The sequence below is a fragment of the Pseudochaenichthys georgianus genome, chromosome 5 (genome assembly GCF_902827115.2).
Source record: "Pseudochaenichthys georgianus chromosome 5, fPseGeo1.2, whole genome shotgun sequence".
Classification (NCBI taxonomy): Eukaryota; Metazoa; Chordata; class Actinopteri; order Perciformes; family Channichthyidae; genus Pseudochaenichthys; species Pseudochaenichthys georgianus.
The window spans coordinates 58,242-84,614 of record NC_047507.1 but is presented as its reverse complement, the minus strand read 5'-3'; the positions used below and the strand labels follow the sequence as shown (position 1 = coordinate 84,614).

At 40.1% G+C, this 26,373-nt stretch overlaps 2 protein-coding genes and 1 long non-coding RNA gene across 3 annotated transcripts; 2 read left to right on the top strand and 1 right to left on the bottom strand.

Annotated features, from left to right (window-relative positions):
- The first annotated feature begins 330 nt into the window (after positions 1-330).
- On the top strand, positions 331-2,321 carry LOC117447286 (uncharacterized). Its single transcript, XM_034083979.2, has 3 exons — positions 331-1,024; positions 1,223-1,358; positions 1,569-2,321. Exons 1-3 carry the CDS (start codon positions 432-434, stop codon positions 2,319-2,321), a joined length of 1,482 nt encoding a protein of 493 aa, XP_033939870.1. The 5' UTR covers positions 331-431.
- Positions 2,322-8,503: 6,182 nt separating this feature from the next.
- Positions 8,504-12,696, bottom strand: LOC139433835 (uncharacterized). The gene is made up of 3 exons (XR_011643237.1): positions 12,617-12,696; positions 11,579-11,723; positions 8,504-8,558 (listed from the first exon to the last, which is right to left on the bottom strand). It is a non-coding gene; the product is annotated as an uncharacterized lncRNA (long non-coding RNA).
- A 3,469-nt stretch (positions 12,697-16,165) lies between these two features.
- On the top strand, positions 16,166-20,519 carry LOC117447280 (homeobox expressed in ES cells 1-like). Its single transcript, XM_034083973.2, has 5 exons — positions 16,166-16,246; positions 18,694-18,818; positions 19,390-19,535; positions 19,716-19,817; positions 20,358-20,519. Exons 1-5 carry the CDS (start codon positions 16,227-16,229, stop codon positions 20,517-20,519), a joined length of 555 nt encoding a protein of 184 aa, XP_033939864.2. The 5' UTR covers positions 16,166-16,226.
- The last annotated feature ends 5,854 nt before the right edge of the window (positions 20,520-26,373 follow it).

The window sequence follows — 26,373 nt, the reverse complement described above, 5'->3', positions numbered from 1 at the left end:
GACAAGGCTAAGACTGTAATGCTAACTAACGTGCTAGCTACTAGCTAGGCAGCTAACTTGATCCAGCCACTTCTGTTCCTTTCATCAGACGGGAAGCGAAAGAACGAGCAAGACCCATTGCTGGTATGATAACAACCTGGTACTAAGCACACAGGCATCTTGTTAAAGTTATCTTATCTTAGCCAGCGCCATATAGATAGATTATATCTATATGGCGCTGATCATAGCTATCTCTTAGTGGAGGAAAACAATTGGATTAAGTCTGTCGGTGCTGCACATGTGCAGTGGGATTACCCAATAGGCTACATGCACTAGGGTCTGAGACGTACTTCCGCCTTAGCCGTAATACTGCTTGGGAGCTTCCGGTTTGCTTCCGGTCTGCGTAGCTGAGCGTCCACAAATGTTTTACTGTTTAAATCTATGGTTTAAATATGAGTCGACGGAAGATTTTCAAAACGGAGCATTTGCAAAGACAAGTAAAGAACTACTCCGAGCACTGCTGTGTCCCACTTTGTACGGCGTCAGCTAAATTTAACGGGGTCCTAAGTTTCCATGGCTTTCCGACCGAACTCGAGCTGCGAAGACAGTGGCTGGTTAAAATACGACGCGATAACTTCACAATCTCCTCTCACTCCAAGGTCTGCAGTCGTCACTTCGCTACGGATCAACTAATAGAGCCAAAAACCCTTGATGGCCGTAGGAGGCTTGTGAAAGGTGCTGTACCAACTCTGTTTGAGTGGAATCACTTCACTGCTCAAACACCGCGGGCTAGTGTTTGGGAGAGAAGGGAGCGGCCCACTGAACCAGTCTCTCGGGAGGAGCAGGAAGAGCACATCGATGTCCGTGACCATGATTACTGCTCAGCCCCTGAACCAGCTTCACTGGACATGTCCTCTCAAGCTACAGAAGACAACTCCAAAACAGTGGAGGATCTGCAGAAGCAACTGCAGGAGTTAAGAGTCCAGCGAGAGTTTTGCTTACAGCGGTTTGCTGGCTCCGACGACAACATCCGATTCTATACCAGGTAATGCTTTGGCTAAATTCTATCCAAGTTTTTGAGATGGGTTACATGTTACTGCTGTATATTACTATACCTGCACCAAGTGCCTTCTTAATCAGTCTATTTGAATTGTAATGTATTATAGCAAACAAGAGGAAAGCATTAGCCCATGTGTGTCAGTTAACGAGTCATTAATGACTGACATGTGTCTTTTGTGTACAGATTCCCGAGCTATAACCACCTGATGGCCTTCTGGTTTTTGATTGAGCCTTCCATTTATAAAATGGTTCGTGTCACAAGAGCGATATCAGCTGCCAAGAGGAATGAAGAAGTGGTTACACACGCACGTCCATCAACGGTAGGCTACATTTCTTTTAACACACACTCTAAACACAAACTGAAGGGAAAATGTTTCTCTCACATTTCATTGCTTTCGTGTAGGCTAAAAGGCTAAAGTACTCAATCCTTTTTGAATACATCAGAGAACTAAAGCAACTTAATGTTTTTCCCATGGTGTGCTACACTCATGACATTAATATAGTACCCTTTTTTTGTTTTTATCTTCCAGAGACAGCTGCTTCAGCCAATTGACGAGTTCTTCCTTTTTCTCTGCTTCCTGTCGGTGGGTTTGAAAGAAAGGGACCTTGCAAACCACTTCAACATACACCAGTCCACTGTGAGCCGCATCATTGCAACATGGACAAGTTTTCTTACAACTTTATTGGGGTCACAGTGCATCTGGCTTACACCTGCAGAAGTTCAAGCCCACCTCCCAGAGGCATTCAAATATTTCCCAGACACACAGGTGATCCTGGATTGCACAGAGCTGAGGTGTCAAACACCATCCTCACTCCTCCTCCAAAGTGAAATGTATTCTACATACAAATCTCACTGCACCATGAAAGCCCTGGTTGGCATAGCCCCACATGGCGCAGTGACATGTGTTTCCAGTCTGTACGGTGGTTCTGTCAGCGACAAGGAGATTTTCAAACAGTCTGGAATAGCTGCGTTGTTGACTGAAAACATGGCAGTGATGGTAGATAAGGGCTTCCTGATCAGCGATTGCTGCAAATGCAAAGTGTACTGCCCACCTTTTCTGTCGAAGCAGAAGCAAATGCCAGCCTATCAGGTGAGGGAGACACAGGCCATTGCCAGACTGAGGGTTCATGTGAAGCGTGTCATCAGGAGGATAAAAGAGAACAAACTTTTTGATGGCGTCATCCTCCTGTCCCATGCCTACAACATCACCCAGCTGTTTGCAGTAGCATGTATGCTGTCAAACTATCAGAACAAAGCACTGGTCAAGAAATGGGTGAAATAAGACAAGATGATGACACCTGTGCAGGTAGCTGTGAGTAAGCTGGGCGAGCACACCGTGTTGCCTGACACACGCTAGTGTTTTGTTTGAATAAATGGTAAATAGCAAATTACAATGCGTTGATGATTTCTTACAAATGCAATGATTTACTATTCATTACAAAAAAATCACTTCACTTTATTGTCTTTTTAAATACAATTGTATATTTATTTACATATATGAAATGTGAACAAACAAACAATATAAACAATATATATCAAAAACAAAATATTAAAATCACATTTTGTTGTCATTCAAAACTAGGGTTGGGTACCGAGAACCGGTTCCGAACCGGAACCGGTTCCAACATTTCGATTCCAACGGCATCATTTAGAAATGTGAATTTCGGTTCCGCTTTTCGATGCCTGAGGAAATGTTTCTCGCCGCTCTCCGTAGCCTACTATATGCCTGCAGCGGGGCGGGAGATGTAGCGTTGTACCTACACTTTCTACAGTGTAACCTGAGACCAGGGCCGGCCCATCGCACTGGCATTATAGATGTTCGCCTAGGGCGCCAGATCTGTGGAGGCGCTGCGCTGGCAGCTCTGGGAGGAAAACAATTTGTTTTGACCGTTGGTGCTCATCCTAATTGTTGGCCTTGATGTAACAACATTCATAATTAAGTAAATGTAATACCCTTTTCATCCCGGTTACAATTTTCATTTCCCCTGTACGATGGGCGCTGCAAGTGATGAAAATGGGGGATGTTGGCTTATCTGGCAACCGCAGCTCACAGCCAACGTGCGAGTGAGCGAGGGAGAAAGGGAGGGCGCTGTTGTTATTAGCATCTGGTGCTAGCTGCTCTAACGGAAGAAGAAGATGTTTCTACAATGATGTGGAAGAGAGTCCTCTCCAGTCAGACTAAAGGAGGTAAAGGACTCTGAGGGTTGAGATAGTTCACTTTAGTCTAAGTTATCTCAGTGGGTCTCAAACGTTTTGATCACAATTTACGTAAACACATATTTCCAAGGCTCTCCTTTATAATTATTGGGATAAAACAGGTTTGAAATCATTCCAATGTATACTATAGGACAGTAAACCAGACATATCGTTTTAAACTGGAGAGATACAAAAAATATGCATAAATAAAATAGTAAAATAAGATATGAATGAACAACAAAAATAAAATACGTTACATGTATTTGTTATTGGCTATGGTAGGTTACTGGTTATGTTCACATACTTATTTAATTATTCAAATGTGAACCGATCTTTTTCATATGGGTGTTTAGAGTTGTACCCCCTAGATCTAGTCTCTAGTAATTCTGCTTAAAGTGTACCAGATTGAAGCATTTTACTTCAAAATGTTCAAACCTTTCTTCCCGGTATGCCTGAGAGGCAGATATGCTGGTTTTTCTCAACAAGAACTGTTCTTTAAAAGTTGGACTGTTGCACTGTTGTAGCTTCAGTGGTTCTCAGGTTGCAGTTACATAGCAGTGAATATAAACAGACTGATTAATGTGAATATTACTGTAAACTAACCTGTGTAAAAGTTTCTCGAATAAATGTAATTTTTTTTGGTGGAAGAAGCATGTATCATTTTTTTTACCCTGCCCCTCAAAGAACCGGAATCGAGAACCGTTAAGAACCGGAATCGAAAAGTAGAATCGGAATCGGAATCGTGGAAATTCAAACGATACCCAACCCTATTCAAAACACATGATTGAGGGATTGCCTCCTAAAAACAATGGCGGCTGAGCCAGGGTCTAGCAGCTAACTGCTCACAGAGTTATCAATGGCTGCAGTGCCCACTACTTTTTTAATGACAGGTACTTCGGCATGTATGTGTACAAAAAAAAAGTCTACTTTTTCTCTGATTGCTCTTTGCACTTCTGGATCTGTGTATATTCTTTGCACCAGGTAGTCCTCCTGTGCCCACACTACAAAGTCACACCACTGCATCTCAGACACAAGAAGTTGACCCTGTACTTGCCAGTAATAGGCATGGCTTTTCTTGAGCTTAGGGGAGCACATATTTGCAGTCGACATAATTTGGGACATTGGGACATTTGAATTCAACAAGGCCAAATTGGGGATATTCTGTTGGGTCAAAAACAACTCCATCAGGGGAGGCACCAAGCCAGGGCGTAGAGGGGTGAATGACAAGGCCACAAGGGGAGTAGTTCACGTTTGCCAGTCTACTGTATTCAGCTGCTACTGTGGGCTCCATCTCTGCACCTCTCCTCATTTCTGCAGTCTGCCTTGTACCTTTGAGTATTCGCTCTGCAAGAGAGTTAGCAGAGCTCTCACCTCTGACGTGACAAATCTCTCTAAACCTAGAGGCAGTAACCCTGGGTTTGCGGAGCAGATGCCACTCTGAGCTAGAGCTTTGCTCACGGGTAGCCTCCTCAATTTTGTGAGACATTTCTAAATCAACAGATAAGCTGTTAATATGCAGTTGCTCCTCTTCTGAGCACACCAGCGGTAAATCACATGGCAAGATCACATACCCCTCTATGGGCAAGTGCGGTGTTGGTGGTGTGTCAGTGTGAAGTGTGGTGTACCGAGACGTCAAAGCAGGCATCTGATAGGACAGAACACTGCCCTCCTGCACCATCCCGAAGGCACTTTCCACAAGGGGCTTGTCAGGTCTCATGTTCATTGTGGTCACAAGCGGTCTGTCTTCAATGCTGAATGCTGAGCCTCCGTAACTCTGAACAGGCAGGGGTCTGGTGATGGCCCCACCATGCCTCTGTAACTCTGAACAGGCAGGGATCTGGTGATGGCCCCACCATGCCTCTGTAACTCTGAACAGGCAGGGATCTGGTAATGGCCCCACCATGCCTCTGTAGCTCTGAACAGGCAGGGATCTGGTAATGGCCCCACCATGCCTCTGTAGAATCCACTCCTACAAAGAATGGCAAAGACAATATAGCACATTAATGTGACAAAGGTTAGGAATACAGCACCAGAATTATGAATTTAAAAAACACAGGAAACACAATTTTCCAGCTAAAATGACCTCACTCCAGTCTGCACCATCCTATCAGGTACGGCTTGGTGAACACCATGGAGTTGATGGCCCTGGCTTCACACCCTTAAGGAAAAGACAAGTACTGTTCGTTGAGTCACTTTAAAACAGAAACTCTGTGAAAGATTACAAGTATTTGAACCTCATTGAAATTACCATTGTTCGCGGCTTGTGCCATTGCTGTTCCGATTCAGTACAGCTATGCACAGGTGGCACAACTGACATGTTCAGTTCAGTGTAATGTGCTGTTTGGAACAGCAATGCTACCGTGTGATTGCACTAAACAGTTCCTGCAACACAGGAGCGCTGGTTGTGCGTGAGCACCACTGGTGATGAATCACGAAGCGTTATCTAAAAAAGAGAGAAGAAATACTAGTGACTAGTAACCTCACTTGTGGCAAATGAGCCAGGAGGTTATGAGTAGAATTATTGGTTATTTTTACTGACCCATTATCCGAGAAGAAGCATGTATTCCTGAATGCTTGGTGTTACCCTCTTACCCTACAATACCACAATGAACTTTCTTTGGAAACTAAGATGCCTTGAAAATTGTATTAAAGCAGTTTTGACTATATATTTGAACCCCCATACTTACACATCCATAATCAATGTAATAATATCTGACCAATCAGCTGTGATAAAGCAGTAGGACACTGTAGGACAAGTAGGACACTGTTGAGATTCCCTTAAGGTAAACTAATGTTTAACTGAAACTCAATAAACAGGGGGGAACACAGTGGCAATGTTGCCTGCCTACACTCAAACGGTGTGCTGTCTCGCTCTTCCTCGTTGACCTGTAGCACAAGGCTCTCGAGCTGACCTCCCTTAGCAAAAAAATCTATAGAATACTATAGAAAAATCTATGGACAAATTCTATAGAACATTTCTGTAGAATACTACAGGATTTTTGCGGATATACTATAGAAATTGCCTACGTGTTTTACTATAGATTCTGGGAAATAATCTATAGAAAAATCTATGGACAAATTCTATAGAAAATGTCTGTAGAATACTACAGGATTTTTGCGGATATACTATAGAAATTGCCTACGTGTTTTACTATAGATTCTGGGAAATAATCTATAGAAAAATCTATGGACACATTCTATACAAAATGTCTGTAGAATACTACAGGATTTTTGCGGATATACTATAGAAATTGCCTACGTGTTTTACTATAGATTCTGGGAAATAATCTATAGAATACTATAGTATAGAAAATATACACTGTAGATGGTTTTTTTGTAGAAAATAGTCCTATAGAAAACCCCATGGATGCTTTCTATAGAACTGTTCTGGAGAATACCATAGAATTTGTGACCTATATTCCATAGAATCTATTGATGTTTCTATAGAATTTCTGTAGAATATACTGCAGAATATTGGCAAATATTCTATAGAATGTACCTATGGATTTTACTATAGATTCTGCATAATAATCGATAGAACATTGCTATTGTTTTCTATAAAATGGTTCTGCAGAATTTATAACATTAATTTACGGGAATTGTCCTTAAATATTTTACAGGTTTTACAGATGTATCTGCTCTTTTTACAGTCAATAACGTTTAATAAAAGTACAGCACTAAAACTTCTATGGGCAAAAAAACCGGAAAAAACGGTCAAATGACTGGCAGCAGGCTGCCAAACAAAAACCATAAAATTAAAGTAAAAATACTTTAACTGAAATAAAGTGCAAAAGCAATTAGTATACAGAAATTGTCCTTAAATATTTTAGAGGAAACTTTCCTCTCTTTTCAAAATCCATTGTCTTAAAATGTTACATTAAAATACCTTAAATAAAGTTCTGATGAGAAAAACAGTTTTTTACATTTTCTTTTATTAGATTTGTATGATCAAACACTAAAATAAATACAGAACCTAAAGAGCTAGAATACTGTTATTTTACAGCTTTTTTCTAACATATTCCAATCAAACAGGTTCAACAAAATGACATCACAAAATGTTCTGTAGGAAACAATTACTCTGAAAACTTAAAATTATTTGTAGAATTATAGTACAACTAATGAATACAGCATTTCATATTTAAACATCATACTTATAAACAGTAGAAACAAAAAGTAAGTTGAATTTTTTAAGATTACTTTGAAACATTCAACTGAAAATAACAGAAATGGCAAAATGGCGACATATGTTCACATTGTCAATGTGAAGGAGCAGTGTGCAGGATTTAGTACGTCTAACAATGGGGATGTAGGTTCCAACCAATGGATAGCTTGTTCACTCACCCTCCTATCCCAAGTTTGTAGGATAATGTATATTGGCTGCAAAAAACTTGAGGCCCAATCATGTTTCCTCTGTCCATTCTGTGCTACTGTAGACGTGGCAGTGCAACCTAGAGGACAAAAAGATCAGAATTAGAAACGGGTTTATTGCCAGGTATGTTCACACGTATGAGGAGGTGTCGTACATACAAATAAAAAAATGTAAAAACTACACAGATAGCGAACTATATTAAGAAATAGAATGCAATAAATTATAGAATATAAAATATTGGCAGTAAGCAATATTTAAACATTGCATTATTTACCATCCTGTGATCTCCATGCAGAGTCTGCGTTGTGGCTGAGGTAAAGTGTCAGTGGGGGGGGGGGGGGGTGGGCCTTGTTGAGGTGCCGAGAGGTTCTGGTCCTGATGGAGAGAGGTTTTGGTCCTGATGGAGAGGTTTTGGTCCTGATGGAGAGAGGTTCTGGTCCTGATGGAGAGAGGTGTTCTGGTCCTGATGGAGAGAGGTTCTGGTCCTGATGAAGAGAGGTTCTGGTCCTGATGGAGAGAGGTTCTGGTCCTGATGGAGAGAGGTTTTGGTCCTGATGGAGAGAGGTTCTGGTCCTTATGGAGAGAGGTTCTGGTCCTGATGAGAGAGGTGTTGGTCCTGATGGAGAGAGGTTCTGGTCCTGATGGAGAGAGGTGTTCTGGTCCTGATGGAGAGGTTCTGGTCCTGATGAAGAGAGGTTCTGGTCCTGATGGAGAGAGGTTCTGGTCCTGATGGAGAGAGGTTCTGGTCCTGATGGAGAGAGGTTTTGGTCCTTATGGAGAGAGGTTCTGGTCCTGATGGAGAGAGGTGTTGGTCCTGATGGAGAGAGGTTCTGGTCCTGAGGGAGAGAGGTTCTGGTCCTGATGGTGCGCAGCCTCCAGCCAGAGGGTTGTGTTGAAGGCAGAGCTGAAGTCCCCAAACAGGATCCTGGCATAGGTTCCTGCTGTGTCCAGGTGCTGGAGGAGGAAGTGAAGTGATAACTATTAGTAAACCATAATGATGGATGTTATTATCAGGGCATTGATTATTTTATAAGTTTAGAAGGGGGGAACATAGTCTAACAACAGTTAGCTTTTGTTAATTTTACCTCGAGACAAACTTGTGAGACTTGTTTCTGAAATCCCTTTCTCTTAAAGTGAATAAATAAAAAATAAAACAATGGAGGTGACCCTAAAACTAACCACTGGATTGCTTGTCTAACATGACCTAGTCCATAAGTGAGGTAAGGGTGGGAACAATCAAACACACCCTCCCAGGCACTACGTGTTAGCGAAGTACAACTGGGATTTCGAAGAGGAAGATATGCTTGCTCAATTCTTAATAATAAAGAAAAACCAACAAATTGAGCACTTGAGTTTTCATTAGCAGCGCCTAGCTACAGCTGTGGAGCTTCGGTCAATACCACTAATGCCCCTTTCACACCAGCGCCTTTTCAGCTCCGGCTCGGAGCTAGAGCCTGAAAAGCGCCGGGTTTTCCTGTTCACACCGCAGCGGCGCCGGCTCTTAGCTCCGGAATCCGCTTCATTTCCAGCTCCAAAAAATTGTCGGTCCAGAGGCAAGAGCTTTGGAGCTAAGAGGCGACGTCGCTTACGTCTCTCTTACGTCGAGGCGTGCAGGAAACTAAACCCACCTCCCCTGAACATGGGTCGACTGTTATGCCTGCCTACAAGCAGTAGTGCCTATAAACACACTTTATAAAGTCAGGCAGCACTAACCAGGCTTCGTGTGATTCTGTTTATTTGTGCCTTACTTTGACCATCCGTTCACTGTTATCGATCATTGTGGAGAGAGGCAGACGTGTTGTTTTGTATTATTGCAGCTATCGGATGCAAGTAGTCAGTTTAGCTTCGGTTGCTATGCCAACATCACCCGTTTTATACCAGAGAAACTTTCATAACAGTGTTGTGATACCAAACTAGTGTTAATTTCGTTGACTAAAACTATGACGAAATATGTTCGTCAACGACCTTTTTCTCCATGACGAAAACGAGACGATGACGAGACGGCACCGACGGCAGTAAACAATAACTGTAACGAAATCATCATGCAATATCGTTGACGAAAAGTGACGAGACGAAAATGTAGTTTACTAAATAAAAACTATGACAAAATCTCTCTTTATTTTCGTTGACGAAAAATGAGGAGACGAAATATTATCAAAGATAACGTTAAATCTCTGATAGTCAGTTTTTCTCCCAGCAGTTCCATTTCCGGTGCTCCGGCAGAGCAGCAGCTGTTTCTGTGCTGCGCGCGGCGGTACATTTGAATTACACCGGGCAGCGGCACAATATGAACTGTCACGAAGACTAACTCATTGTCTAACTCATGGTCTAACTAACCTTATTTAACAGAAAATAAAATGGCAACAACAGGGCTTAGGAGCAGTGGTCGCGTTAACCGAATACCCCCCCGTCAGCGCGAGTGAGTGATAAATTGTGCACTCGACGGATAATAATGGATTATGACGGAAATGTTACAATCCTGTCCGTCAAAATTACTGACAACGAAAAAGTCTAAAGCCACCACTGCTTGGGAGAAAGAAACTATGTGATATTTGGGCCCATTTTCGCTACAATGAGGCGGAGAAAAAAAGCGAATGCATTGTTTTATCAGAAGGGAAGCAATGTGGCCAAAACACAGCTGGTACAAACACCACAAACCTGACCAGATACTCTCTGCAAAGCTTCTTAATCATTCAACCTGTTTTTCATCAAATAAGGACAAGATAATCTTATTTATTTATATACTAAAATGACAAATTATTGGTTTTGGCTAGACTAGTTTGACTGAAATGTTCTATATAATCTGATGACTAAAAAAGACTCAACAGTTTTCATTGACAAAAAGTAGACTAAAATAATTCGTTTTCTTTGACTAAAATAAGACTAAAATAATCAGACTTTTAGTCGACTAAATCTTGACTAAAATGTTTACTGTTTTAGTCGACTAAAATAAGACTAAAATGCTCAGACTTTTAGTCGACTAAAACTTGACTAAATAAAAACAGGATGAAGGTGACTAAATATGACTAAAACTAAAAAGGAAATTTAACACAGGACTAAGACTAAAACTAAATAAAAAAATAGCTGACGAAATTAACACTATACCAAACAGCGTCAATTCAGACTGACACACATTCACTTAGGCGAAGGGGAACTGGGGATATGCATCAGCTGCTTGTGTGAGTCGGACAGTGAATACTTTAGAGCGGCCGCTGCAGTGTGAGCTAACCGGGAGCTAACGGGAGAATAAACTCAGTGGAAGAGCAGCCAGCACTGCAGCGGTTGGTAAATGCTGCAGAAACACATTAATAAACAATGAACCACGGCACTCTGGAGAAAAGTATAAGGTTGGAGAAGTCGTTATTCAATTTATTCTGGCTTCATGTGATTAAAAGCAACACGATCATCGACCCGACGCAGTTGTTGTTGTTGTGAGCGCCGTAATGGCTGCCGTTGGGGAGCAAATCAGCGATGTAAACGGTGACGTCATGACGCAGCAGGGGCAGCTCTGGAGCGCCAGTGGGCGGTGTGCACAGAGCGGGAGCTGAAAAGGGAAACCGGAGCTGAACCAGAAAAGCTCCCGCTCGGAGCTAGAAACTGAAAAGCGCTGGTGTGAAAGCTGCATAACAGTCTATTTCCTTAAAATGGTACATATCGATGAATCTATATTTTCATCTTCAGGTGATTAAATCTGCATAATGTCCCTGTACAATAAGATTCAAGCATTTTGTAATCCAGTGAGGAAATTCAAGACCAGTAAATATTGATTGATTAAACAACACTAAATAAAATGTTAGTGCTTTCTTCAAACTCAGACTCTCTGCTGTGGCTGTACCTCAAAGACAAAACAATTGTCTTATGATCTTTGTTGAACAAGGTCTGATTGTCCTGTACATGTACAATGTGGGGTATTTTTAAATACTTTACTAAACCACATTCAATACTATGTTAGACACAAGTTAGTTATTACTGACATATCAAAGTCTTTTCATCTCCAAGATGGAAGAATAGCTGGGTGCTGCCTGGAGAGACTGATGAGGGACACAGGCTGGCGTCAGCAGCTTTCCACACAAAGCCATCACATCTTCTCTTCCATAGTCCTCGCTGTCCACTGGTGCTCTGTCAAAAGAGTGAACATCACAGCCGTCATGTTAACCCTTTCTTACACAACATACAACCAACATGTGTCAAAAGTGACCCGAATTAGTTTTAATTGTAAATATCTTTGCAATAAATTACTTTAACCATTCAGGATTCCAGGTATTCCTCAATTAACCTGTTTTGGATCAACACCAATTTGTATTTTTTCCCTTTCTTACTTTTTGAATAAAAATAATGTTTGTATCACTACACTTCTAAGGCACAACATGGGTCAAACATTACCCGTATTATTTTTGCTATTTTATTTCATGCATGGCTGAGTGTTTCTTTACTATACATTTTCAAAAATAATTAATTTTAGCAGTGATTTGGACCAAGCATGTATGATGTAGTAATCCAAAAAGTATTTTAGTTCATACAGTGTGACATTAGCTAGTCATGTTAGCTTGTAATATATAGAGCAGAGCTAACTAGCAAGTTAGCCAAACGTTAGCGGTTAGCTGTTTATGCTATGCTAGCTGTTACTGAACATTAACAAACTAGATTCCGCTATAAGAAAGCTGTGAAACGTTACATTAAACTTGGCGACAACATTGTGACACCCCGCTGCATGTTTATGTGTAATTCTCCCGTGTTGGAGACGAGAGGGTGGGGGGGCAGCACTGCAATAAACTGTAAACTAACGTTAGCAGCCACCTGTTAAGCCAGGTTTTCCGGGCGCAACATCTTGCAAGAAACAGCATGTCAGGGCTTCTTAACATTTAACAACCTATTAATGATGAATACCAACTTAACGGGAAGAAACTCAGCTAACTAGAAGAAGAAATGTAACCTTAAATAAAAAATAAAACATTCACAAACTAAGGATTATCTAAATACATATTTAACTCCATTACAGTTGCAGGACTCACCAGATCTCAAGTCTTCTGTTCTTTGTTGACGTCCCGATGCTCATATTTAACGTGTAAAACGATCCCGATATAAATCCATACAATCCTGCAGCAGACATACAGACAGACAGCTGTAGCTTGCAGGAGGAGACCCACTCAAACTGACGTGGATGTTTCAAATGTGAACGACAGGCGCGGACAGTTCTCATTGGCAGGTTTCTTCGATTACGTTTATATTAACCAATCAGGAGTGTTGTGGACTCATTCCAAACATGCCTGACTTGTCTGCCGTGTTTTGGCTGAATTCTATTTCAATTGCCGTAGCTCTGGCTGTCGGCCAGAATCCGAAAACCATACATTATACTGTAAAACTAAGGCTTATTACTGTGTATTGACCAATGGGAGAAAAAAAAAAAACAGCAACATAAATAAAACAAGGATAACTGTGACTTGTTGAGTAAATAACAGTGTGTGTTTTAAACCTTGATCCTCCCTGCAGAAATGTCTCCACTTTCTATCATTTTAATTTGTTTTAATGATATTGTAAACTGTAGATGTTTACAATATAGTAAGTTAGGAATTTAATAAGAACATATTTATTTACTTTTGTTTCAACATTGGATATTTTGTGTTTGTGGTGGATTCAATCGAATATTGAGAAAATTATGTATGTAAAAAGGTTTTAATTACATTTTACGTTTTTTTTAGTTGACGCTTTTTTTACAGTTTTATGATTACCTTAAAATTACAAAGAAAATCTTAAAGTCTTATAATAGTAATACACTTTTATATTACGAGTTACATATTTAATTACAGATAATACTTTTTATTTGACGTACATCTGCATTTATTTTCTGAAAGTGCAAAAATACTGTAAATATTATATAGTAAATTTACTGTAAAAAAAAGGAAATAAACGTTATTTGTGGTTATTGTCAAAATACTGAAAATAATGTTTTGGGTTGTTAATTTATAGTTAATATCTGCCATTTTACAGGATTTTGCAAGTTATTTAAAAAAACATGATACTTACTATAAACATTTACAGTTATTTCCTGTAAAATTACGATCTTTTTTTACAGTATATAATAGACTGCAAAACAGAGTAGAGTACTGCAGACTCCAATGAGTTGTTTATAACAGACTCATACTAACAATAGATATTGTTATATGTCACTTAGCTTTAATCTCCAGTTGTAACAGATAATTAGTTACATAACAAAAGTGATCAATGTATACATACAGATGCAGTCACAGCAATTCTGGAGCATTGACATCAGATTACAAGGACAGTGACATTCATTCAGTTTAGAGTTCCATTCCAATATGTTGTATGGTTGTATATGGTTATGTATAGGTTACATAATTTAATTGGGCACATAATCCAGTATACAGTTGTAAAGATTTCAAAGGGACCCATACAGCTTTTGCAAAGCAGCTCAGTTCCACAAAATGATGTAGATTACTATGATTTTCTCTATTCCAATTTAAAGACGAGTTTTATAGAATTCTATAGAATTCTATAGAATTTAGTATAGGTTGCATCAGAGAGAAAATGTCATGCATGTTTTCTTTGAATGCTATAGATTTCTACACATTTCTATAGATTTCTATAGATTTCTACAGATATGTCATGAGTCGGTTCTGTCCTATAGAATTCTTTAGATTGTTATAGTTTTAATTATAGAAGTTTATAGAAAAGTACACATTTATAGTATTCTACAGAATGATCTAGAGATTTCTATAGTATTCTATAGAATACTTTAGCATGGCTTACAAATACGACTATGTTCTATAACATGCTATAGATTTCTACAAGATTCTATAGGATTCTATAGGATTTTATAGATTTTTTTGCTAAGGGCTGCCCTGTCAGCCTGTCTTTATTGGACACTGAATGAAAAAAAACAGAGCAACAGCGTTAGATCTATACTCACGTCAAAACATCTATGGCAACATTGCTTTACAAAAGCCGATACCATTATGCAGTGTGGCTAACAACAAGACAACCTTGGCTAGGCTATAAGGCTATTAAACGATAGTATTTGTTAGCAAAATGGCTAATGTTTTAAAGAATTAACACCAGAAACAGTACATAGCGTTACCCAGAGCCCTATAGTAGTCTACTATAGTAATAGTATAATAATAATAATAATAATAGTAGTTATACTATAGGGCTCTGGCGTTACCTAGCTTTTGACAGCTAACGTTAGCATAACCCGGAGCATAAGCTAGCTGGTTAGTACCTGTTACCTTCTTACCATCATAGTTGTGTATTTATGACGCACCATATAATTTGAAGCCTTTATCGAGTTTGCTGGCTGGGGCTTTAGTCGTCCGGCAAATCCGATGAACATCCGACATTTTTAATTTCGGAAGCTCTTGTAGGCAGCGGGTGTAGAAGGTCGTCATTTTTCATCAACAGGAAATGAATCGGCCGCTCTGAGTAGAATGAGGAAGTGACTGTGCATGTAGCCTATAGAGAACCGCAGTGACGCGTCCTAAAACCCAGAAGTAAGTTAGCATTTTTACCACTTCCGGTTCTTTCGATAAAAAGCAATGCAATTTCTCCATAGGGTTTTGGAAAATAGCTCCAAATAAGGTCTGTGGTTGACACAAATCGAAGAGACGGATCACGTTTTGTTCTACGACATTAAATCCATCAGCAGTGACCCCGCTGGTGATTTTTTAAGAGTTTACGTGTCTGAAAAACGATGGTTGTCACCAAGTGGCTGAATAGAACTACAGAAGTTGTCCAGGACGTTGTACGTCATTACGCCGAACACGTGAACACTCCTCTGAGTTAGTTTGCCCTGTTCTGCTTGAAAGCAAGTCCCTGCCTCCTGCAGACTGTTCAAACAAACGCTTCAACTCGTACCATTTAGAATCTGTGTGTTTGAATATGGATCTTGAGTTGGCGTGACGTTGAAGCAGCGACCCTGCTGTAGTTCCTTTATAGCATAACGTTAGCATTTTGTTTCTGGCGACTAGATTTATGATTTGAAAATTATAAAAGTAGACATGTGGAGATTATCCGGCTGAACAAAACGTGATCCGTCTCTTAAATGTGTTTCAACCACAGACCTTCTTTCCAGCTATTTTCCAAAACCCTACGGAGAAATTGCATTGCGTTTTTGACGAAGGAACCGGAAGGAGTTTACTTCCCGGTTTTAGGACGCGTCACGGCGGTTCTCTATAGCGATAGCCTTAGAGGGCTGCGCCTATACTCATAGAAGTTGGGTTACAGTACGTAATCCCAGTTGCTGGTGTTTGTGAGTTGTTATGATGAGGCAAAGGGGGAGTTTGTTGAAGATGTGTTGGGCCTGACGAACCTCAGTGGACACACAAAGGGCAAGACATTTATAAAGCACTAATGGGAATGCTGAATGAAAGAGGGTGCAGCTGCCTTTATTCATAACTGTGCAGCTCTTACTGTTACGCTCCTCGTAAAGAGACTCAAAACTTGAACCCGCTATGCAAGAACACTTGGGACGGAGACTTAGGTGAAGTGTCTGGATTTATTTACGTCCTCAAAAAACAGGCAGGAGACAACGTAAACTCTCAACAGAGTGGGAAGAACGTGGAGCAGGGCTGAGACGGAGGTTGGGCTGGACGTGGCAGGCAGGACGGAATGGAATATGGAGTTTCACTGTGAGTATACGAAGAACTGGCGAAGTCTGATGATCGAACCGGAGTTTTAAGCAGCAGCAGGTGAGTGGTGGTAATCAGTGATGATGAGAAACAGGAGCGGAGGTGAGTTGGCGGAAAACGGAAAGTAGGTCAACCACGCCCAGCCAGGAAGACAGACAAACAGATAGACAAACAAACAGAAGAAAGGAGAAGGAGATACTGCAATTCCTCACACTTACACTGCGACTCTGAGGGGTCAAGCACAGACACAATAACATGAAAACAGCTGCATACAGATTATTTTGTTTTTGCAACCTCGTGTTAAGAATCTTGTTGCAATTGTTTAAAAGTTTGAATGACCGTAATAAACGGACCTTTGTCTTATTGAAATTTTTCTTTGGACCTTTAAGATTTGTATTTGAGTGCCCCTGATTTAGAGCATCAATAAAAGCCATCCGCCTATTTTCTTGTGAATATAACGTTGAATGAACATGAATTGTTGTCACAAGTTGCCAGGTTTGAAGTCCTCTAAAGAGACAACTGGAAATGCTGGTGAGTAGTAGGAGGACACACTGTTTGTTCGGAGGTTGTCTCTCTGCGTAATTCCCCCATAGAAAAGCTCTTTCTGAGGGATAAATAAACAAGTGTGCTTCAGGCCTTCATCAGAAGCTAATCTTCTCCTGAAAGGTCCCCCCCCCCTGCTGCTTCTCCTGCTTTCAGACGCTACGAGCTGCATCTGCATCACAACACACACAGATTAGGATAATAGTATTAGTGGATCATTATTATTGCTGTCATTATCATCACTGCCATTATTATTATCATTAGATTGAACTCACAGAGCTGCAGCAGAAGCATGGAGGCATGTTTTAGGGAAACTGATTTTCTACTTTGGTAATTCAGAAGAAAAGGGAGGAATTATGCTTTGTGTTTTTTGTGAAAGGCTCCTCATCCTAATCAGACTGGGAACACTGAGATTTAAATAAACACACATGCTGTAAACACAATGTTGTTGTTGTCTCCTGTGAAGTTTGCAAAGACTTCCTTTTTGCAGAGTTGCGAATTTTAGAATCAGATTTGTTTTTTGTATCTCGGAGGAAAATTGGGTTTTGTGACAATTTAATTTAAATAAATGCACTTTCACTTGCCCTGCATGAGTTATCTTAGTGTCAAATCACACCTTTTTGACTGTAGAAAATTCAGACCTCAGGAAATACTCAGAAGCTTTATTTCACCGTTTCTAAACCAAGCTACCAAACTAATCAAAGCCAGAGGAAGAGTAGCTTTTGTCAAGAGCAAAAGCTATTGGGGATCCTAAATAAACAAACAAACAAATGGAAACCTGTGAAGCCTAACATGCATGGTATTGGAGGTATCTATTGTAGATACCTCACTATGTAACACTCCTGTTGTGCAATGTGCAAGATATATATGATTATGTACCATAAATAGCTGTGCACTTATTCGACCAGCTGTAATACTTTTACCTGGATGCCAAACTGGTATTGGTACTGGATGTGTGTTTTGTAAATTGTGTAATTTCTAGTTTTATTTTTAATATTTTGATGCTTCTCGAGAGATATTAAGCTATATGTGGATCTTTATTTGCTGTTACAATTGTACATTTCCCCCAGTGGGACGAATCAGAGCATTGCAAAACTGGCCCCGGTAATGGTACAAATCTCAACCTGTCGTCCAATGGACAGCTTCCCCCCCCATCTATGTATATACTCGCATTTTAGACTATGTTACTAACTGTATATCTGTAGACTTGGTATGTCTTAAATGTCCGGTTAGGATGTATTAGAACGAAATCTAAAATGAAAATTGTAAATAAGCCATCTGTATGTCAAATATGTCTTATATGTCTTAAATGATATGATGAATTGGAAATGGGGGACCCTTAACAATTGTATTTTTTGAGCTGTACTGTACTGTACCCAATATACAAGCTGTTAATAAACTTTTCAATCAATCAATCAATCAATCAATCAATCAATCAATCAATCAATAAAGGTATTCTAATTCAGTTTCAACTTTGAAAGGATTAAAATAAAAGATAAATTAAAAAATAAGCTAAAATATATATCTTAAGTGAAGAAGTTAAAGGTAGAATGTATTTGAACATTAGAAGTAAAGTAAAAAGTGCTTCTACCATACATACCACTTATACAACACAATGCATACAGTGGTGTATTATGTAAAGTTTGAAGAGCACACACTCACACACAGATTAGTGGTTGTAAGGAACCATAGGGAATCTCATTCTCATGGAAAGCCTGTAATTAATTCTAATTAATGGCCGGTGTAAATCCTCCGCTGTCATTTAAAGCAGCAGTTTGTGTTCCTGCTGCTTCAGAAGCATTCAGACTGCAGACCCTCACTCAGCTGCTTTCAGACCTCAGACCTTATCATCCCTGGTGAAGGAGAGTCGGTTTATGGAGCTACTTTTCTGTGTTTGGCTGCAGGAGTTTTGGTAGATTAATAACTATGGCGTCTTGTGTGAAAACTGAAAGGCCGGCGTTCTTTATCGAGAAGATTCTGGAGCTGGAAACACCTGAAAACTTCTGGAAACTTCACCGACCCTGGGCAGGTGAGGGGGAAAGGTTTTATTTTAAACCATTGCTTGCAAGTTTTATTCCCAGCCATCAGTCTGATATGCATTGTGAGCCTCTTGCTGTAGTGTTTAACATTTGTTATAGAAATATAGAATGTACCCTTAATTCCCTTTGCTTGGATAAGTAATTTACAATATTAAGGTGCAATTAAGTTGATTTGTTCCTTGTCAAATGGGCAGAGGTGTGAAGTAACTAAGTAGATTGACTAAAGTACTGTAGTAATATTTGGAAGTAAAGTAACATTTCCAATTAAAGCTTAAAAAAAGAAGTTATAATGTTTTAAATATAATTTAAGAACTTAAAGAAATAAAAAGATCAAATAAAATCACACATCTTCAATATTTACCATTAATACTGACCTGTAAAATATGATCTATTCATTAATTAACTGATTTTTAACTAAGTATTAACACATGTGCGAAAAAGGATGGCAGGAAAGCCTCATGTGAAAGCACTGGTGCCTCCATTCACTTTGTTGTTGTGAGAATGTATTGATTGTTTGTCAAAGGTTTTTAATGTGTAATTTCCCATTTTTTATTTCCCCAGAGATTGGAGCAGAGAAGGAGAACGTAGGACACACAATTTCCTCTAAACAAATATATCCTCCTCATCCTCATCATCCTCAGCAGATGAGGCCGACGTGCAGCTGGTACATCGGACGCAGACCGCGCACCGCCTTCACCAACTGCCAGGTAACACTATAGGTTTTAGTGCATTTAGGTCTGCTAGGCTAGTTAAGGACATATTTGTTAATCTGTGTGTGTGTGTGTGTGTGTGTGTGTGTGTGTGTGTGTGTGTGTGTGTGTGTGTGTGTGTGTGTGTGTGTGTGTGTGTGTGTGTGTGTGTGTGCGTGTGCGTGTGTGCGTGCGCAGGTGAATGTGCTGGAGACAGTGTTTCAGGTGAACTCCTATCCAGGTATCCAGCTGAGGGAGCAGCTGGCAGTCAGACTGGAGCTGGAAGAAGACAGAATACAGGTGACACCTTTTATTTATTTATATAAAGTATAAATCTAAACACACACTGTGCAAAGTCAGTTAATACAGTTTCCCAACGTTATTTATGATGAGAAAGCAAAGTAAAAATACACGATTTTCCACCTTAACACAGTTTAGAAATAGTGGTTTTCCACCATAGGCCCCACGGTGGAAGCGGGCCCCAGCATGGAGCTCCGCAGTGGGACACTAGTGGTCCTCCTGCCGCAGCATCAGGACAAAAGCCACCAGACTCAGAGACAGCTTCATCCCACAGGCCATAAGACTATCATCCATAACATTCATCTGTTTGCAACTTACAAATTATTTATCTAATACATCATATTCCATTTACTTGTATAAAGACTCTTCTTGCACTATTTGTATTTTCTCTTGCACTATTTGATCAGTTGTATCTGTTCTATCTCCTGTATATATTCATGTTGCTGTTGGAGGAGCCTGTGACTTAAGATGTTGTGCTAATGACAGTAAAGCCTTGAACCTTGAATCCTGCACCTCGTTAACTTTCCTTTTGTCTCTCAGATCTGGTTCCAGAACCGGAGGGCCAAACTGAGGCGGGCCCTGAGAGAGAGCCAGCTGCAGCTGGTTCAGACGGCCGTGGGTGACCTTGGGGTCAGACGGGAGGTCAAAGGTCACCTGGATCTCGCTCAGAGGCTCGAGAAGGAAGAAGAGAAGGGAGGATGACGTCTGGATTCACTTTTATTCATCAGTTTGTGTCTCACTGTCATGAAAAACTCTTGTTGACACGTTTAAAATCTCCGTTAGCTTACATATCCTTCAAAGGATTTTAATGTTTACACCCTGCTCTTGAGTTAGTAATGTCTCAATATGTGAATATATTTCTGTTAATAATAAATTAAAGTATTTCGATTGTGTGATCTGTTTCAAAGCTTTTAAACTCATTAATGACAAAATATAATAATAATCCAACAGTATAATATAAATTAACACGTTTTTTTACACGGTCAAAACTCCTGACGATAAAGCAAACAGTGGCATAATCCATTATTTCCACGCTTTCTTAAGTCAATAGAGTGGCACAGTGACGCGTCCTAAAACCGGGAAGTAAACTCCTACTTTGATCATTTTCTAATCATAAATCTATCAATTAGATTTTTTTAGAAAATTATAAAAGTAGGGTAGACATGTGGAGATTATCCGACTGAACAAAAGGTGATCCGTCTCTTAAATGCGTCTCAACCACAGACCTTATTTCAAGCTAATTTCCAAAATCCTGTGGAGAAATTGCGTTGCTTTTTGTCGAGGGAACCGGAAGTGGTAAAATGCTAACTTACTTCCGGGTTTTAGGACGCGTCACTGTGCCACTCTATAGCTATGTTTTTTCGCACGTTTAATATTTTAAAACAACACTTTTTGTAAAGCAAACAGTGGCCACTACTTCAACGTGTTCTTAAGTCAAAACCAATGTTTTTTGCGGGTTTAATTGTTTAAAACTACACTTTTTATGTCTTTTTCATAGTACCTTACTGAATTTGTGTACCTTCGTTTCCATTGATTTTCACTCTCAAGCAATTGAACAGCAACTAAATCATTATTTGTTTGTGTTTTGTTATCTAACCTAATCAACAGTCAGATGATTAAAGCCTTAACTTTGAGCCTAGCTGAAAACTAAAGGTGATTCATGCATGAAAAACCAATGCATAATCCACTGGGAACAATTAAAGTAATAGAATTTCTGATGTTGTTGCAATGACTTCTACACCTATGTATAAATAAATGTCTAAATAAATACAGGAATATATTCCCAAAAAACACCTGAAGTTTGGTAAAGCTGGAAAGGTACCGAGGCTTAATTCCATTGTTTCTAAAGGACTGTTACGTCCCCACTAAAAATGAGGGAGTCAGCATAAAGGTTAACAAAAAGGTGTATTCTTCGTGCAACAAATAATACTGACCAGAAACGAAATAAATAAGTAACAAAACCAGGACTGTCTCTACATCTATCCTCTGAAACCAAAACTCAAACAAAAACCCTCACTGACTAAACTACTCAGAACTGGACAAAGCAAAATACAGGGGTGGCAACAATCCGCTAACCGAGTGTGTCTAACAGTAGTTACCTACGTGATGAGAAATGTACAGACTTACCTAACTCCACCTCCCAACACACACACACTTTCACAAAGGTCAAAAAATACAAAGTAGTATCAGTTAGTGATGTTACGTATTGCGCCGAGGCTTCGGAGCGTGTGTCGAGTAATCCCCGAAGCTTTTTGTGAAGCATGTATCGAGGCTTGTATCGTTTTGGGCCAGTGACGTCATCGATGACAAACGAAGCCTCGCTGCCTGTCGATACCACGTGATTCAGATCGGTTGAACCGTTGAACCACGACGCTCATAATACCCATGGATGTATAATAAGAACCATATTACCCCTCCTGTACCCGGGCCCGGTGACACGATGGAATCAAGAGAGCTCAGACCCTCACTTATAGAGGTCGGAACATGTCATAAGTATAAATAGATACAAGCATAAATAAATGTAGGAATAAAAACATCAATAAATACAGGAAAAAATATGCTGCAGTGTTTTCAGGGAGCTTCAGTGTGTGTGCTGTGGCTCAGCTGGAAAGCAGTTGACTCACGACCGCAGGGTCCCTGGTTCAACGACTGGACAATACGTATTTTTTGTTGTTTATAAAAGCTACAGCTAAATGAGATAATGTAGTTAATAAATGTATTCTTTGATATGGTTTAGCCTTTCTCAGGCTACAACTTGGTTAAGTTTATGAATATTATTAAGGAATACAAATCCCTCTTTGCAATGTTTACCAGCCTCCTAAGGCTTTTCAATCACAATCATTCAACTGGAATAAATACAATATTGTTAACATGAAAATATGATTTTATGTTCGTTCGATGTATTCTAAGGCTTTACTCAATGGGAACTCGGTATGAGATAGAGCACACTGTTGAGATGTCCAATCTGCCTGTTTTACACACTTTGACCAGCAGGGGGTTTGTGTTCAAATGAAGCCCAAGATGAAGCCTCATGAGATGAAGCCTTTTGCGAATCAATTGGCTGGAAAGTTTCAAAGCTTCATAAGGCTTCATCTCGCCATCACTAGTATCAGTTTCTAACAACAGTGGAATTCAGGCTCCTCAGTCAGCAACAGGCCCAGGGTGAGAAAGAGGGAGAAGGCTTCCTGGGTGCCTCCTTTATGGTCAGCCCTGGCTGCTGATAGGCCAGCTGAGGGTGAGAGGATCCAATCAGCCTTCAGACTCAGGTGCACAGGCAGGTACTGATCAGCTGCTGATTAGCTGCAGAGAAGACAGGGGCCGTTTCTCAATCTTGAAGATTCCAAGCCAAATATTGGCTTCCAAGCCAATATTTCAAGGATGCTACGTCATCGAGTGCCGCCGAACTAGCCTACTGTTCCAATGTCCAGTATACTTGGAATTCTACCGAGGCCGCGTCCTTGGTTTGGGGGAAATTTCGAGGCTGCACATGGGTAGACTTCGCGTCCTTAAAATCCCCACAATGCTTTGCAAATATTGGCTTGCAGTCAGTATCCTCGCGATTGAGAAACGGCCAAAGAGTGGAACAGGCTAGCAAGAGTGCAGGTGTGCGTCATATGAGAGACCCCGCCTTACATTTTCCGCCACAGTTTTGGGGAAATTGGTCCGTGCGCAAAGCATTGTGGGGATTTTAAGACTGCGGAGTCTACACGTATGCAGCCTCGACATTTCTCCAAACGAAGTACGCCGGGCTCGGTAGATTTCCAAGTATGCTGGACATTGGAACAGTACTTCGGCGTCACTCGATGACGTAGTATGCTTGAAATAGTGGCTCTGGAGCAGCTTTGCTCGAGATTGAGAAACGGCCAGGGAGAAGAGAGAAAAGCAGGAGGGAAGGAAACCCACAAGTACAGCCTGCCTGGCGCGTAACAGACATATTAAAGAAACCTGACTCCAGATGTGGTGGCGTTGTTTTTTCTGGAACAGATGTCAAAAATGTACTGTGTACGAGTGTTTGAAAGCGTACAACAGGTTTATGATATCACTGCCCCGTCTAAGACACGAGTGGATCTGACTTTAATTACATTTGAGTTGAGTGTTTCGTCAACTTAATGTGTTGCTTATATGTCTGCATACAGTATGTGACAATGTAAGTGTTGCACGGCCAGCTAGCTACGGCTCGAGAAGCTGACTCAGATAAGGAAATATTGTTATATTATATGATCGATGATCTGATTGATGATGTGATATCAGTGTGATATGAATGATAAGTGCGACACGTCGGCGTCTTCTCTGCATACGGCAGTTTAAACTGTATTTCCTTTATCCTGTAATATGACTTGATAGATTTAAACTCCGCACACTGAGCTCTGATTGGTCAGCAGGTGGTGCTTTCACTGAGTTGATCTCTTTTCTATAGACGCCGGGGGCGGGCAGCGTCAGGTAAATAAAAAGAGAAGTTATTTAGCCTTCCCAAACCTGAGCCTCACGCGCCGCCTATGAACTCCTAATTAGATCAGCGGTTCCCAACCTTTTTCAACTCAGGGCCCACTTAAGAATCAAAAAGATTTCCACGGCCTACATTCAACCATAAACAATACGGAGGCTTAATACAGTTCTGATTGGTCAATTCAGAACATGTGGCACGTTGTTAATCCAGTAGAACAGACCGCTGTCAAGGACTGTAATGACCGTTGCTAAGGAGGATCAAGAGAGAGAAAGGAATAGAGGTTTAAAAAAAACAAATCTTAATAATGAAAATGTTTCCACAAAAATCAAAATGTTTTGCAAATTATTTGGCGGCAAATATTGAATTTACTTTTACACCCTTTAATATTCAATTTGGGCTTTTAGATGAAGACCGCACACAGTTAATAAATACAACTATTCTTCTGGCTAAAATAAATATTTTTGAAAGTCAATCAAGGAGTGATCTTAATTTAAGGTGTTTGAAGAGTAGATTAGTAGTGGCTCAACACGCCATGAAAGGGGAAATAATGAGCTCTAACGAAGAGTGGGATCAAAGGAACAATAAATATGCCATGTTGTGTTTTTGGTGGTTTTTGGTTGTCAACCTATTTTTGTTTGTGAAATGTTGAAGTGATCCTACTGACTGTATCTTTATTTCTTCTGTTTTTGTTGTGTTTGTGTCTGAGATGGGAATGTCATCTCCTATATGTTATTGGTATGTTTGTGTCTTTAGCCTGTACAAAATTAAAAAAAATAAAATGAAAAAGGGTTAGGGTTTTGGGGAACACGCTGCGCTCCTGGTGCACGGGCTCTCGGGTCAATATTTTGTGTTTAAAAACCTATTTAAAAAAACTCCTGTAGTAAAACCAAAAGTTTATAAAAGCCCTGTTTGGTCTGGGTTAAAAATGTTTTTTAATAAAAGGGATAGAAGAGAGCAGCAGCTGCAGCACAGAGCATATGCGGCGGGGTTAAAACCTGTACTCCTGCCCCCCCGGGAGGGGGTCTCCCCCGGTGGAGTGTCCAAGGCTGCGTCCCACAGCATTTGGTAAAAGACCTGGTAAGTTTTTAAGTCGTTGAGGCAGTCTTGAATTTTATTTAGATGATTAATTACATCAGGCTTGATTGATAAATATAGTTGAGTATCATCCGCATAACAATGAAAATGTACAGAATGATTCCTTATAATATTGCCTAACGGAAGCATATATAATGTGAACAAAATAGGTCCGAGCACTGAGCCCTGTGGCACTCCATGGCTAACTTTGGTTTGCGTGGAAGATTCATCGTTAACACGTACAAACTGAGAGCGTTCAGATAGATAGGACCTAAACCAGCCTAAAGCAGTTCCCTGTATGCCAACTAAGTGCTCTAGTCTTTGCAATAGGATATCATGGTCGATAGCATCAAATGCAGCACTAAGATCGAGCAAAACAAGAATAGAGACACGTCCCTTGTCAGAGGCTATTAGAATGTCATTTGTGACTTTAACCAGAGCTGTCTCTGTGCTATGATGTGTTCTAAAGCTAGACTGAAAATCTTCAAATAAATCATTGTTTTTTAAGTAATCACACAACTGTTTTGCGACCGCTTTCTCAAGAATCTTTGAGAGGAACAGAAGATTATAAATAGGTCTACAATTGGCTAAAACCTCTGGATCGAGGTTGTGCTTTTTAAGAAGCGGTTTTATCACTGCTACTTTGAATGATTGTGGAACATGATAATAAAGACATATTCATAATATTTAATAAGAAAACTTCCTTCAACAGCTTAGTTGGAATTGGGTCTAACATGCACGTTGATGGTTTAGAAGAGAGAATCATTGAATGTAATTGTTCAAGGTTTATGGCTGAAAAGCATTCTAGTTTACTATCTAGTGTAATATTAGAACTTACGTTTCCGGGAGCTGTTGATAACACTATACTGGTCAAAGGCAAGAAGTCATTAATTTTGTTTCTAAGAGTAACAATTTTATCTTTAAAAAAGCACATAAAATCATTGCTACTGAGTCCTATGGGAATAGAAGGCTCAATGGAGCTGTGGCTCTCTGTCAGCCTGGCTACAGTGCTGAAAACAAATCTTGCATTATTCT

Bases quoted from the DNA above. Each gene is read 5' to 3' on its own strand.
- LOC117447286 (XM_034083979.2), top strand. From the start codon at position 432: ATGAGTCGACGGAAGATTTTCAAAACGGAGCATTTGCAAAGACAAGTA. The intron at 1,025-1,222 runs GTAATGCTTTGG...TTTTGTGTACAG, and splicing joins AACATCCGATTCTATACCAG to ATTCCCGAGCTATAACCACC. The intron at 1,359-1,568 runs GTAGGCTACATT...TTTATCTTCCAG, and splicing joins CACACGCACGTCCATCAACG to AGACAGCTGCTTCAGCCAAT.
- LOC117447280 (XM_034083973.2), top strand. From the start codon at position 16,227: ATGGAATATGGAGTTTCACT. The intron at 18,819-19,389 runs GTGAGGGGGAAA...TTATTTCCCCAG, and splicing joins ACTTCACCGACCCTGGGCAG to AGATTGGAGCAGAGAAGGAG. The intron at 19,818-20,357 runs GTGACACCTTTT...TTTGTCTCTCAG, and splicing joins TGGAAGAAGACAGAATACAG to ATCTGGTTCCAGAACCGGAG.